At 46.8% G+C, this 15,652-nt stretch overlaps 1 protein-coding gene across 7 annotated transcripts in view; it reads right to left on the bottom strand.

Annotated features, from left to right (window-relative positions):
- MLPH (melanophilin) overlaps positions 1-15,652 on the bottom strand; it is a 79,759-nt gene that overhangs the window by 39,897 nt on the left and 24,210 nt on the right. For 6 of the 7 annotated variants that reach the window (XM_077313692.1, XM_077313683.1, XM_077313720.1 and 3 more), the window contains exons 3-4: positions 5,702-5,923; positions 5,173-5,327 (exon numbers count right to left, since the gene is read on the bottom strand). In XM_077313692.1, coding sequence (XP_077169807.1) covers positions 5,173-5,327; positions 5,702-5,923 — 377 coding nt within the window. The remainder of the gene's footprint in view (positions 1-5,172; positions 5,328-5,701; positions 5,924-15,652) is intronic. The other variant, XM_077313737.1, reaches the window with a different exon arrangement.

Raw genomic sequence — 15,652 nt, 5'->3', positions numbered from 1 at the left:
GCCAAAATTAACACCTACTGAGCTAACATCTGGCCCCACCCAATCTATTCATTGTCTATTTACCTATCTGTCAGAAGACTCCCAGACCAGCCTGATTTGGGGGGATAATTATAAAAATATGTTCTGTGGAGTTACCCCTTTTAATCTGTTTGTTACCTATTTAAAATTTAAATTAATCTTAAATCCAATTTTTTATTTGCTAACTTATTGTATTTTATCCATAATTTTGTATACCAACCTCCGCCAGATTGCTGGGAGGGTGGTGTAAAAATCAAATAAATAAATAAATAGGGGGGAAGGGGGGGATAGATTCAGGGTGGGTTATTGATGTGGAAACATCTACTGGTGCGGCTCCTCAAACGGATGTGACTACGGACATGATACCCATAGTCCTGCCCCAGGAACAGTAGGTGGAGAGCGCAGGCAGCCTCGAAGAACAAGCAGTGGCGGTGGCTGGTGAGCCCCAGGGCCAAGCCCAGTTCGTGGTGCCACTGCTGCCTGTCCTCCAAGGCTGCCTACGCCCTTTCATGTGGAGGAGCGAGGAATCAAACCTTTGTGCGGCCGGGCACCTGGACTCGCCAGCTGCCACTCCAGCAATTATGTGGGATGTTTCCACATAATGGCTAAGAATCCTGTTGCTGGCACTTTTATTTTCTATTTTAACTGGAAATATTTTTAATTACTCTGGTAAGCCATCTTGACATTGGGCAGAGTAATGAACACAGCAACAGTACACAACCTGATTGAACTTTAGATAAAGGTTGATTTAGGAACTAACATACTTGATAGTGTAGCATAAAAACAGAGAGAGGTCCCTGACTACTTCCCTAGCTGAGAGAGAGAGACAGTGAGACTGAGTACAATGCTTCTGAAAAGAAGGGGGGAACTGGCCCAAGAGTAATAACCTGGAGACGGACAAGGAACGACACTTAAAAGGAGAGGGAAGGTGCTGACTTAACTGTTCTAACTGCCTTATTGAGGCCCCCTCTTCTTCTTTGTACACCAAACACTGCCTTTTCCAACACTTGAACCACGAGAAAAAGGCAGGATATAAATGCTTTAATCAATCAATACACTAAATGTTCCTTGTGCATATCTTCTCCCTGGCTACTTCAATAACCTCTGTCATCATGACCCACTTTCTTCAGTATGATGTGTCATGCCCAGACAGCTTTAGAATCAGCAACGGTTTCCTGTTGGATAGCTTTCCAGCTCTGTAATCCTAGTGCTTCTGCACTTTGGTCTGACTGAGTTAACTTTCGTATTCTCTAATCTGCCTTGACTTTCAGTGAAAAAAGGAGAATAATAAATGAAAATAGAAGAAGAAGAGCTGGTCTTTTATACCCCGCTTTTTACTGCTTGAAGGAGTCCCAAAGGAACAACTTTCCTTTTCTCTCACCACAACAGACGCCTTGGGGCAATAGGGAGCTCTGAGAGAACTGCTCTGCAAGAACAGCTCTGACAGGATTGTCCAAGATCACCCAGGTAGCTGCATGTGGAGGAGAGAAGAATCTAACCCGGTTCTCCAGAGTAGAGGCTGTCTTCATCGTCTTTGCCATTAAAGTCAAAAAGAGCACGGACGTACTCGACTTCTTCCTGCCTCAATACCACATCGCTGTTATGCTTAGATTTTGACACAGGTTCTATTAAGGTTGTAGTGTCCAAGTAGTGTATTTTGTAGAACTCCAATAAAGCTGGCAGCGAGTCAAACTCTTGATCCCCTATCCGGAATTTAGAAGTATTCAACCCGGGGCTGCCGCCGCTGTTGACGATGTAGTGGGAGACGCATGAGCTCTCGGAGACGGGGAGGACGAAGTCGCCGGGGATGGTGCCCGAGTCGCACACCAGGAAGGTGCCGTGGCGCTGCCCCAGCAGGAGCGCCACCGCCACGGCACGGCTCAGGCGCCCTCAGTACCAGCCACTATGCCATGCTAGCTCTCATTTTAATAGTAGTGGTAAAAGTAGTAGCAGTAATCTCTCATATCCCATCCCCTGATATCACTACTGAATACAATTATTAGCTGTGTCATCCATTACTGGTCTGCGTACTTTGTTTTTACTTCAGCCGGTTTTTCCAGGGTGTTTATCTTGGCTTTCCCATTTTAAGTGTTGTCAAATTAGGCCTCTCAGCAGAAGTCTTTGCCTGGCTCTCGCTCCCCTTCTCAGTGTTCTTGTTAATAATGAACTTCAAGAGCTGCAGCCTCTGATCTGGAGAACCGGGTTTGTTTCCCCACTACTCCTCCATTTGCAGCCAGCTGGGTGACCTTGGGCTCATCACAGTCCTCTTAGAGCTGTTCTCACAGAGCAGTCCTGTCAGAGATCTCTCAGCCCCTCCTTCCTCACAGGGTGTCTGTTGGGGAGTGAGGAAGGGAAAGGTATTTGTAAGACATTTTGGGACTCTTTCGAGTAGTGAAAAGTGGGGTATAAAAAACCCTGCTCCTCTTCTTCTTATGCCCATGATAATTAGTTTGCTTCCTTCTCATACCCATTTGGCTGCATATGGAGGAATGGGGGAATCAAACTTTGCTTTCCACTTCTCCCTACTGCCGTACCTCTGCCTCTCTGCAAAAGTCTAGGTCAGTCTTTCTCAACCAGGATTTCGTGAAACTCTGGGGTTTCTGGAAAGGTTTCCCGAATGGGTGGGAGTTAATTCATTTTTATATTTAAAAAAAAATTGTTAAACATTTATCTGGTGATACAACCATATGTGATCATGTCGACCCCCCCCCCAAAAAATGGCCAATGATGGGCCTGGAGGGGGTGGGAAGGGGAGGGGCCCTGGATGGGCGTGTCCACAGCTCTGCTTCCCAACCATATTCTGCATGATCGCTCCACTGCTGGGGTTTCTCGGAGCCTGAAGGATGTTTCAGGGGTTTCTCAGTGGTAGGAAAGTCAAGAAAGGCTGGTCTAGGTGGTTCCTGAACAAGCACACAGCCAATCATAGAATCATAGAATCATAGAGTTGGAAGGGGCCATACAGGCCATCTAGTCCAACCCCCTGCTCAACGCAGGATCAGCCCAAAGCATCCTAAAACATCCAAGAAAAGTGTGCATCCAACCTTTGCTTGAAGACCGCCAGTGAGGGGGAGCTCACCACCTCCTTAGGCAGCCTATTCCACTGCTGAAGTACTCTGACTGTGAAAAATGTTTTCCTGATATCTAGCCTATATTGTTGTACTTGTAGTTTAAACCCATTACTGCGTGTCCTCTTCTCCGCAGCCAACAGAAACAGCATCCTGCCCTTCTCCAAGTGACAACCTTTCAAATACTTAAAGAGGGCTATCATGTCCCCTCTCAACCTCCTTTTCTCCAGGCTGAACATTCCCAAGTCCCTCAACTTATCTTCCCCAGGACAACTCTGAACCGGTGGAAAGGCTACTGTCCAGAATCCTGCAGCACTAAACATTCAGCTCATAAGCGACTGGCCTCTACAGCCAAGGGAACACAGAGTGGACTTTTCCATGGAAAACCTACAATGCCTTCCATTGACCTTAGGCTGATCTAGATCAGGGGCATCTTTTCCTTGCTGAGCAGGAGTGTCCTGCCTGTAAGCTCCCCAGAAGGATCTCACAGGCCCTTTATCAAAGCACCCCCCCGTCAGTGCTAAGTAGATAGATTTCAGCCCTGGATCACAGTTTGTGCCGAAACAGAACGTTACAAAATTGGGAGGAGTAGTGAACATCCCAGAAGAGAGAGTTCAACAAGATCTGAACGTGCTGAAAAATAGGCAAATGAGAACAAGATGCAATTCAATAAGGAGAAGTGCAGAGTTCTACTTCTGGGTCACAAGAATGAGAAGCAGGCATACTGGAGGGGTGATATACTCAGGGATAGCAGTTTGTGTGAATGAGATATTGGGGTATTTGTGGACTGTAACCTAATATGAGCAGGCCACACCTGGAGTACTGTGTGCCACTCTGGAGGCTTCACATCAAAAAGGACATGGAGAAAATTGAGAGGGTTCAGAGGAGGATGCTTTAGGATGCTTAGGGCTGATCCTGCGTTGAGCAGGGGGTTGGACTAGATGGCCTGTATGACCCCTTACAACTCTATGATTCTATAATTCTATGAAAGGGACGAGAATGATCTGGGGCCTGGAGACCAAGCCCTATGAGGAAAGGCTGAGGGACTTGGGAATGTTCAGCCTGGAGAAGAGGAGGTGGAGAGGGGACATGATGCCTCTCTTGAAGCATCTAAAAAGTTGTCACTTAGAGGAAGGCAGAGAGCAGTTCCTGTTGGCAGAGGAAAGGACACGCAGTAATGGGTTTAAACTACATGTAGAAGCGCCTCTAGTGGCGCAGAGTGGTAAGTGGCAGAAATGCTGTCTGAAGCTGTCTGTCCATGAGGCTGGGAGTTCGATCCCAGCAGCTGGCTCAAGGTTGACTCAGCCTTCCATCCCTCCGAGGTGGGTAAAATGAGCGGCTGGACAAATAATTATCATGGATGCTTGAAACTGATCCTGCATTGAGCAGGACTAGAAGGCCTGCATGGCCCCTTCCAACTCTACCGTTCTGTGATGACACAAGAACATAAAAACAGCTGTCTTGAATCAGTATAGACAGCGATATAACTCAATCTATCTTCTTCTATAGAAGAAAGTCGGATCCAGAGGGTCTGGGAGATCTAACATCCCACTCTGGAGTATTACGCTGTTAAAGACACCCTTAGGCATCCAGCTGGCTGGTTGCTATAGCCCTGATGGTCCTTCTAGAACAGGGGTAGTCCACCTGTGGTCCTCCAGATGTCCATGGACTACAATTCCCATGAGCCCCTGCCAGCAAATGCTGGCAGGGGCTCATGGGGATTGTAGTGCACGGACATCTGGAGGACCACAGGTTGACTAGAACACCACCATCCTCGTTTTGGAACGAACGTTCACTTTTTAACATTCGTATTATGGCAGACAGCTCGATGCCATTCAGGTTTTCCAAACCACACACCGCGAGTGATTAATTTCTGAAAAGAGGGGAGCTGGGACCAGGGCCAGGCTGGCAACCGCGCTCTTTGGTTTGGTTTGGAAGCCAAGCCACTTATTCATACATGTGGGAACAGACCGTCGTTACTCAGACATAATTTTGGTCACTGCAGAGACAGCTAATGTGGCGCTTAGTCCTGGGTGGAATCTTCAAAGAGGGATCTCAGATCTCTCAGAAATGACGGGGAGGGTCTCACCAAGTCCCTGGCCGGTCCCACGCGAGGCGGGGTTCGTCTTCTGCCCACGCGCCATCCTCCCGTAGAGAGAACGCATCACCTTGGCGCTCCCAAAGCGTCTGAACCGGGACCGCACGTGTTCGTAGTACCACTCCAGAGACCCAGTCTTCGCAACTCTGCCCAAGAAAGAAAAGGTGGTGTAGAAGAAGAGTTGGATTTTATGCCGCCGCCCCCCACACACACTTTTCACTGCCCAAAGGAGTCCCCAAAGTGGCTTACAAACACCTTTCCCTTCCTCTCCCTGCAACAGACACCCTGTGAGGAAACTGAGGCTGAAAGAGCTCTGACAGGACTGCTCCGTGAGAACAGTGCTATCAGGACTGTGACCGGCCCAAGGCCACCCAGCCGGCTGCATGTGGAGGAGCAGGGACTCAAACTCAGCTCGCCAGATCAGAAGCTGCTGCTCTTCGCCCCTACTCTACGCTGGCTTTTCAGGAAAAAAAGAGGGCAAAGGTTTGACAGAACCCCTGCATCGAACCCGGGCTCCTACCTGGATAAGCGGCAAGGGTCGCACACCCACCCTTGCGCCTTCTTATTGTACAGGCTGCAGTTTTTGCAGGTGTAGAGGTGGCAATCCAAGCACTGGCATTTGCTGTTCACCAGGAACCTGAAGGGCTGGAGGCAGTGGATGCAGTGCGTGTCGTTGAGGTGAGACTGGCTGGACAACAGTTCCCGCTTGGAGCTCTCTTTTTCAATCTTGCCTTTCAGTTCCCTTGGGGGGGGGGGGGGGAAGAAGAAGAAGAAGAAGAAGAAGAGAGAAGAGAGAAGAGAGAAGAGAGAAGAAGACAGAAGAAGAGAGGAGAGAAGAAGAAGAAGAAGAAGAAGAAGAAGAAGAAGAAGAAGAAGAAGAAGAAGAAGAAGAAGAAGAAGAAGAAGAAGAAGAAGAGTTGGTTCTTGTATGCCGCTTTTCTCTACCCGAAGGAGGCTCAAAGCCGCCTTCCCTTTCCTCTCCCCACAACAGACACCCTGTGAAGTGGGTGAGGCTGAGAGAGCCCTGATATCACTGCTCGGTCAGAACAGTTTTATCAGTGCCATAGCAAGCCCAAGGTCGGCTACATGTGGGGGAGTGCAGAATCGAACCTGGCGTGCCAGATTAGAAGTCTGCACTCCTAACCACTTCACCAAACTGGCTCCCATCCTCTGCCGCAAACGATGTTGGCCCAGAAAACACAAAACAACAATTAAAGTCCCTTCCAGGCAATTCAAGGAAGAATTTGCAACACAGAACTTCAATCAATATACGCTGGTGCAGGTAGAATGTGTTCTCCACATTTTCTTGGCCTTATTCATTCTCCAAATCTTATGGCTCAATATTTTCCTAACATAACAATTCCATCTTTTCGCAGAGCATTTATGTTAGCCAGGTTTAATAGATCCCCTTCAGCAATGGTTGTGGACAGATACAGGGGCGTTCCTTTGTAGTTCTTGTTGCAAAGAACCAGATGCGATTCACCATATCCTTTTACCTTGTATTAACTATGACCAGCTATGTCAGCCTTTCTCAACCTTTTTACTGTTGAGAAACCCCTCAAAGATTCTTCAGGCTTCGAGACCCCCCAGAAGTGGTGTGATTGTGCAGAATAGGGTTGGGAAGCATAGCTGTGGACACGCCCACCCAGAGCCCCTCCCCTTCCCACCCCCTCCGGGCCCATCACTGGCCATTTTGGGAGGGATGGGTGGGTCGACATGACCATATATGGTCACATCACCTGATAAATGTTCAGTAAATAGGTAAAAAAATAATTAACTCCCATCCAATTTGGAAACCCTTCCAGGGTTGCCAAGAAACCACAGGGTTTCTGAGAGCAGGTAAATCCCCTGAAATTTCTGTGTTCATATCAACTGTAATATCACTTAGGTCTAAAAGGCTAAAACATTGAGGGACTTGCATTGTTGTCCTCTCTTAATTATTTATTTTAGTTCACTGATATGTTTTACTGTATATTTTAACCTGTATGATTGGCCCAAGGTCACCCAGCAGGCCTTGCATGTCTTAAAGCTGCTTACAATCACCTTATTTATTTATTTATTATATTTATATACCGCCCTCCCTCCCCACCTCAGACCCCTTGGGAGGCAGGTGAGGCTGAGAGAGCTCTGAGAGAGACTGCTCTGTGAGAACAGGACTATCAGGACTCTGACTGGCCCAAGGTCACCCAGCTAGCTGCATGTGGAGGAGCAGGGAACCAAACCTGGCTCGCCAGTTTAGAAGCTGCCATTCTTCACCACTATACCAAGCTGGCTCTCTTATGAAGGTTCTGTCTCCCTCTTAATTTCTCTACACGTAGAATTTGCTCACCTCATATTCCTTAAGGCTAATATTTATCTCCGAATCAGACTCACACAGAGCTGGAAGAGACCACAAAGGGCCATCCAGTCCTTAAAAATCACAGACTCCTGACAGTCCTGACCACTAAATGCTACTCCAGATGGGTGGGTGTGTTTTTTTTTTTTTTTTGTTACAATACAGATTTTTGTATTTCTCCTGGGTGACAGTTGGGGTTGGGCTTTTGGGAGACCATGAGGGAAAGGTTTCCACAGCGGAGTAATAGAAGCCACTCAGAAAACCTGAGTCAGGCAGGATTGGTACATTTGGTTTTTCGATTTGTCAGACATCAACGGCGAACATGGGTGGGAGCGGAAAGCCATACATTACTGGCAAGCCGTTATGGAATTCTAGTAAAACTCATATTCATTGTTGAGAAAGGGGGGGGGGGGGAAGAAAAGATTATGGGGTTCCAGTGCAGCCCTTAATGCTCAGTTATGTTCTGGCTTATTTTCTAAAACCACAGTTCTCAAAACAAGAGGAGGACAAGGTTTGGGTATTTGTCTTTCAGGACCGATTCCTGGAAGAACAACCCTTCTTAGCATGTACATGGCACTTGAGTGCTTCACAGACACCAGGGCAGTCAAACTGCGGCCCTCCAGATGTCCATGCACTACAATTCCCATGAGCCTCATGGGGATTGTAGTCCATGGACATCAGGAGGGCTACTGACTACCCCTGACATACACCATCTTGTCATCAGACTTAGAACTTGAGTTGCCAGGACCCCCTTGGCTCCCAAGAAGATCAGGGGGGGGGGAGGACTCCTGGAGTTTTGGGGCTGGAGACTGGGGAAGACCAGAGCCAGTTTGGTGTAGTGGTTAGGAGTGTGGACTTCTAATCTGGCATGTCAGGTTCGATTCTGCGCTCTCCCACGTGCAACCAGTTGGGTGATCTTGGGCTCGCCACGGCACTGATAAAACTGTTCTGACCGAGCAGTGATATCAGGGCTCTCTCAGCCTCACCCACCCCACAGGGTGTCTGTTGGGGGGAGAGGAATGGGAAGGCGACTGTAAGCCGCTTTGAGCCTCCTTCGTGTAGGGAAAAGCGGCATATAAGAACCAACTCTTCTTCTTCTTCTTCTTCTTCTTCTTCTTCTTCTTCTTCTTCTTCTTCTTCTTCTTCTTCTTCTTCTTCTTCTTCTTCTTCAGTGGTGTACGATGCCAGAGTCCACCCTCCAAAATCTCAATTTTCTCCGTCCTGTCTTTCTCATCCTGTCTTTCTGTCATCTTCCTGTAGGTTTCCAGCCCCACCCCCCCTGGAATTTGGCAACCCAGCTGGCTGCATATGGAGGTGGAGTCAGGAATCAAACCCAGCTCTTGAGATTAGCGTCTGCTACTCTTTAATAACTTCAACACACTGGATCTCAAGATGGAGCGGGGATCAAGAGGAGGAGGGCCAGAGCCCAAGGTTACAGAGCAGGTATATATGCTAGTACCCATTTTGGATGTTTTTTTAAAACTAAAAGCCCTTTTCTTTTACAGGGTAACAGGGCTCTCTCCAGGTGCCATTCTGACCGTACCCCCCTTTGCAATATCATAGAGAGGCCTCCATGGTACTGTATGGTACCTTGGAACCGTGGATGGGAAACCCTGGTTAAGATAACTGGGCTTTGGACAGTGAGGTTAGCAAATAAATGATGCCTGATTGAACAAGGTAGGTAGAAAACTTCATTCTTAATTCCTTTTTTTCTTATTTTAAAGAAAACAGTCTTGTTTTTGTCAAATCACAATCAGACAGTTACCAGACCCCTATCCAGAACGTAATTCCTTCCCTTACACTCCTTTTTCTTGGGTCCCTTTGGGCCAATATAAACATATTTTCTCCTTTTTTTCTGTGGGAGTGGATAAGAAATCCAGGTATTCCTAGTAGGCCTCTAAATTTTCAAGGATACTTTTGCTTTTCATTTATTTATGTTCTAACACCACTATAATTTAATTTAGAAGAATACCCCTGATGCCGCAAATCCAAAAAGGACTCCTTTATGGTTTAACAGGTTTATTACGGCATAATTAATTCTCCATTAATCTTCTTAGCCACAACACTGTAAAATCCAACTGAAACAAAACCCCTAGAATCAAGGATGCTATCTGAAAATTAGGCTGGCCCAGCTGAATCTCAGTTAACTCTCTGGGGTATTTGTTTGTTTCTTTGCTTTAAAATCTCTACTCTTTATGATTTTCAAAGCTTACTTATTGCACGTCTGGCTAGAAAACCAGCAAATTGCTGGCCTTCCTGAATCGAAATAGTGGATGCTCTGCACAAAATTCCCTGCATAAAGATTTCAGGGGCTTCACACCAGGGTGTAAACTGCATGAAGCTTTTATTCCAATCCCAGGTCAATTCAGTCCCTGCTGTCTACACAGAATGTGATTTCTGTTTTGATTTGGGGTGATTTAAATTTTCCTTCTGCAACAAGCAGGATTGATCCAGAGTGACCCTACCTTTATTTTGCAATATCTTAGAGTGCTTTTAAGATTCAGACTGAGAAAGCAAGCTGTTTTGAATCTGGGCTCTCCTCCGTGGTAGAGACGCCCTGATTGGCCAAAGGCGCCCATGTGACAAGCTTGCCTTAAAGGAGAAGCCCCTAATTTCTCTCAACTTATGTTGGCCTTGGATTTTTTTCCTTCCTCCTCTGCTGTTTTCCAATCCTCTCCCCCTCCCTTCAAGAAAAGAAAGAGGCTGTGATTGCCCCCCCTTTTTTACTCAGACCAGCTGAACATGGGGATGTTCAGGGGAGAACTTCCTCCCCATGCACCGCTCCTTCCAACGCACAATCAGCATACACAGACAACAACATCCGATGTTAGCGGAGGTGAAAGGGCTACATCCAAATATCAACAGTCACAATGTGTGGGGATCTCCAGATGACAGAGATTAGGTCCCCTTGAGAAACTCTTTGGAGGGTAGACAATATAGCATTACACCCTGGTTTTGACAATCAAGTGCCCTTTGGACCGAGAGGACTGGCCTCCAAATTTCAAGATGAGGATCTCAGCCTCTCGGTGACCATACTGAAAAATGCATGTACAAACAGCGACCCAGGCAGGACTTTTGACACGTGGCAACAAAAAACGCATTCCAATTAGCCCTTAATCAGAGCGAATACTTTTAGGCTTGATTCAGCAAGCACAAGGCTGGCCAGTTTATCCGATAGGTTTCTGTTTGCAGTCGGGGCAGCTAGAAATACACCTCATCTTCTGTTTGCCTTTGGGGAGATGGTTAACGTGTAATGTTTGGTTTGTAGGATGGGCTCCCCGAGGGCGTCTTTTACGTGTAGGTGGGGCTGGACCTTTTTTTCCACATGCAGAGCAATTAACACGGCTCCTGTGGCTCATTCACTAATCACACCCCGCTGGAACGGTGCAGGAATGAGAGGCTGGTGTGTCACATAGGGACTTGGCTGGTCAGAAGAGAGCTGATTGTTCTGGCAGTTTCAGACCAGGGTTAGGCATTTGACCGGAAAAGTTTAGGGAAAGGAGCAGCACAATTACATATGGATTCAGGCAATCCAATCTTCTGCCCAGCCTGATTTTCGCCTGCAGAAGCTATAAGGCAGGGCTGGTCAAACTGTGGCTCTCCAGATGTCCATGGACTACAATTACCATGAGCCCCTGCCCACATGGCCACAGTTTGGTCAACCCTGCTATAAGGTATAAAACCTATACAGATACTCCATTTTATTTTACTTTTATACGTATCAAGGCTCTGGAGTTAGAAGAAGAAGAGTTGGTTCTTAAAGAAGAAGAGTTGGTTCATAAAGAAGAGTTGGTTCAAAGCGGCTTACAATCACCTTCCCTTTCCTCTTCCCACAACAGATACCCTGTGAGGGAGGTGAGGCTGAGAGAGCCCTGATATGACTGAAGAAGAGTTGGTTCTTATATGCCACTTTACTCTACCCAAAGGATTCTCAAAGCGGCTTACAATCACCTTCCCTTTCCTCTCCCCACAACAGACACCCTGTGATGTAGATGAGGCTGAGAGAGCCCTGATATTACTGAAGAAGAAGAAGAGTTGGTTCCTATATGCTGCTTTTCTCTCCCCAAAGGATTCTCAAAGCGGCTTACAATCACCTTCCCTTTCCTCTCCCCACAACAGACACCCTGTGATGTAGGTGAGGCTGAGAGAGCCCTGTTGTGGGAAGAGGGAAGGAAACCAACTCTTGTTCTTCAGTAATATCAGGGCTCTCTCAGCCTCATCTCCCTCACAGGGTATCTGTTGTGAGGAGAGGAAAAGGAAGGCAATTGTAAGACGCTTTGATACTCCTTTAGGTAGAGAAAAGCGGCATATAAGAACCAACTCTTCATCTTCTTCAGTAATATCAGGGCTCTCTCAGCCTCCCCTCCCTCACAGGGTATCTGTTGTGGGGAGAGGAAAGGGAAGGTGAATGTAAGCCACTTTGAGACTCCTTTTGGTAGAAAAAAGCAACATATAACAACCACCTCTTCTTCTTCTACCTAAAAAGTAGCCTGAAACAGTGTGTTGTGTGTGTGCGCATGTGTGTGCACATGCACACAAGCACATGACTGTGGTTGTGCACACATCACTTCTCCCACCCCCCCTCCAATCTTGAGTCGCATTCAGTGTAAAAAGTAGAGCTCGATTTTGTACATTAAATAGGGCAAAGAGGGGAATTGTACCAATGCAGCTCGCGACCATCATGTGACATCTCATCGGGCCCTACAATTTGCAGAAAATCTGCTGCTATCTCAAACGTACAGACGCGCCCAGAAATTCTCATAGCAGGCAGAAATCGGGCAGCTCTAAATGTCAAACTGTCCATTAACTTTTCTTTTCCCACTGCTGATTAGCCGTCTGGATACTGGCTTGCACAGATCAAAATGCATCCTTTTTTTTTTTTGTCTTCAGATTTTTGTTCCCCTTCAATTATCTGATCAAAGCGCTGGCATTGTTGAGAGCTGCTAGTTTCATAAGTCACAAGGGAAAGCCTTTCCTTTATCGGGTGAATCAGTACAGAGCGTTTCCAGAGCCAACGAGCAGAAAGAACCACAACTAATCCCTGTCACAGTTAATCACAGTCGACCACATTCAGGCCCTGATTCAAAATTCCAGCAAATCCTACAAGATATTTTCTGCTTCTTCACTAGCCCAGGATTTGAGGCTACATTTTTGCTTTTGTTTCTTGACAGAAAGCTGCCTTTCCTCGTATGTATTTTACTTCTGGCTTCACATTGGTTTTGCGATGGTTGTATAATGTCCTTGCCTTGCCTTTCTTTGGGCCATCCTGGCATAACTTCTTCTCTTTTTCATCCCGGAGGCTGCTGGGAATCCGTCTGCACAAATCCTAGCGTGGCTTTTCTCCATATTGCCTCTATAAAGAGGCAAAGGACTTGGCCTGCTTGTCAGTATGAGGGGAATCAAATCAATGTGTGTAATGGGAGAAAGAAATGGGTGTAGTGCCGACAAGTCTGATGGGAGAAATTATTATTTTTATTATTATTAATAATAACAAAAAAAACGTTAATAATTTCTTTTATATGCTGCCCTTTCCAATGGTTCAGTGTGGCTCACAAGTTTCAGTTTTGGACAGTTTTGGACACCCCGGCTGAAGAGGGATGCAGACAAACTGGAGCGTGTCCAGAAGATGGTGAGGGGTTCGGAAACCAAGACGTATGAAGAAAGGTTGGGGGAGTTTGGTCTTTTTAGCCTGGAGAGGAGACGACTGAGAGGGGAATTGATAACCATCTTCAAGTATTTAAAAGGGTGCCATATAGAGCAGTGGTCCCCAACCACCGGGCTGTGGCCCGGTGACGGACCGTGAAGGCCTTGGCACTGGGCTGCGGCTCCCTCTCCCTGCCCCCCCTGCAGTGAGAAACTTCCCAGGCCGCAAGCAAATTGGCCGCCAAAGCAGCCGATTAGTTTGCGGCCCGGCAAGCTTCTTTCTGCAGGAGGGGGGGAGACAGAAGCGCGGCCGCGAATGCGCATGTGTGGCAGGCCTGCACATGTGCGGACCTGCCGCACATGCACATTTGCGCATGGGCTGCCGCACATGCGTGGTACCCGGATCACCCTCCCCCCCACCGGTCCGCAGGCTGAAAAAGGTTGCGGACCACTGATATAGAGGATGCAGCAGAGTTGTTCTCTCTTGCCCCGGAGGCACGGACCAGAACCAATGGGATGAAATTAATTCAAAAGAAATTCTATCTAAACATCCGGAAGGAGTTCCTGACAGTTAGAGCAGTTTCTCAGTGAAACAGGCTTCCTCGGGAGATGGTGAGTTCTCCATCTTTGGAAAAAATTTTTTAGCCTTGGGGACCTTTGGAACACTGAGAGAGTGGGGAGGGAGACAACCACAAAATGGATGCCACAAAAGTTGGAGCCAGTGACAAAATGGCTGCTACACACACAGAGGAAACACGCGACATAAAGGACAATTGTTTAAAAATACACTGGGAAAGAGAACAGAACTGACACTGTGGGGTCAGCTGTACCCAATCAAAATTCCTGCTGGGCAGAAGCCCCACCTGGGCTGAATCTGCACGGAGCTTTTATTCCAATCCCAAGTTGATTCAATCCCTTACGTCTCCACTGAATGTGATTTCCATTTTGATTTTGTCAGATTTAAATTTTTCATCTGCAACAAGCATAATTGATCCAGAGTGACCCTATCTTTCCCCCGCGATATCCTGGAGTTGATATGACCCTCGATATTTGGAAAATCAGCATAAGAAAGCATGCAGCTCTCGTCTTGCTGCTGAACCTCCGTGGGAGAAAAGCCCTGATTTGCCAAGGCTTCAGTTCAAAGGCTTCCTTGTTCCCAGTAAGTGCAGATTCAGCCCTGGTCTCTTTAAACCCATCTGGTGAACACATGTTCGGGACCTGTGACCTACATATAATTCATTGGGAAATCAATATGTAAACCTTCCTTTAACTTTTTCAGAATAAAGGGTAATTCCTGGAAATGGAGGGGAGGCAGCACAGTATAGCCCGATCTCATTAGGTCTCAAAAGCTAAGCAGGGTAGATTCTTAGAAGAGAAACCATCAAGGAAGACTCTGCAGAAAAAGGCAATGGCAAACTGCTTCCACCATTCACTTGCCTTGCAAACCCCTTGCTGGGATCACTAGAAGTCCGCTGCAACGTAGCATTTTACAGACATACAATTCCTTCCATGAGAGATTCATGAATCATGATTGTCACCATCAACCCATGAAGAAAACAACCATCAATACTTAAGACTGATTCATTCTTCTCTCCCCAGACAGGTGGAATTCCAGCATCAGACCACGAATTGGACAGGAAAGCCAGAAGCTGACATGGAAACAAGATGTCCGCGACACAGAAATGGGGAAAAGAGACCAGATCGAAAGGAATAAGAAAGACAGAGGACAAGGTGGCTGAGGGGTGCTGCAGAAGGCCTGAAGTGGAAAGGGAGCAAATTTCACAAGCGTCCCAGTAGAGTTCTGCTGCCAAAGGTTATAGCCTCGAGCAGAAATGTCTGACAGGAATGGAGAAAGAGTCTGGAAAAGCTTTCCTGGAAGAAAGGGGGTGTCTAAATTCATGAAAGGCCAAAATGGCTCCCAGCCACTGGAGCAGTTCTGCAGCTAATTTCTTCCTCCCAATAAAATCCAGATTCAAGCTTAGACAGTGTGAGTGGACCTCGAGTAAGAGGAAGCTGCAGTGTGGACGGGATGTTCTCTTCAAGTTCAAACAGAGGGGATAAGCCTGAGGAGATCATTATGGCCTAATTCCGTGCTGAAAAGGTATCTCCAGCTGGACCGCTCATGGTACAATCGGCTCACCAAGGACACAGGAAAATGTTTTTCCTCTGATTGTGGATACCGTAAAGCTATTAATGTACTCTTTGAAGGAGGCTCCCATTTTGATGAATCACTTTCTACCTCATCCCTCAAAATAAATAATTCCTTGAGCAAGGAACAAATTAGTCCCCACTGCTCTAGCCGAGGAATGTGCTCCCTTCCCCCGATTCAGATCCTTGTCTTAGTTTAAAATGCAGACTGGATTTTTTTTTAATGTAGCTTTTTGTTAATGGTTGGGCAGCTTCTGTCTGGTAAAAGCATCTGATTCCATCACGCTAATCCAATCTTTTTTAGCTTTTATACTGTTGAGAAACCTCTGAAACATTCTTTAGGCT

Source organism: Paroedura picta, chromosome 1 (assembly GCF_049243985.1).
Source record: "Paroedura picta isolate Pp20150507F chromosome 1, Ppicta_v3.0, whole genome shotgun sequence".
Lineage (NCBI taxonomy): Eukaryota > Metazoa > Chordata > Lepidosauria > Squamata > Gekkonidae > Paroedura > Paroedura picta.
Note: the sequence above shows the minus strand (reverse complement) of the source record. Positions and strands in the feature narration are given on the sequence as shown.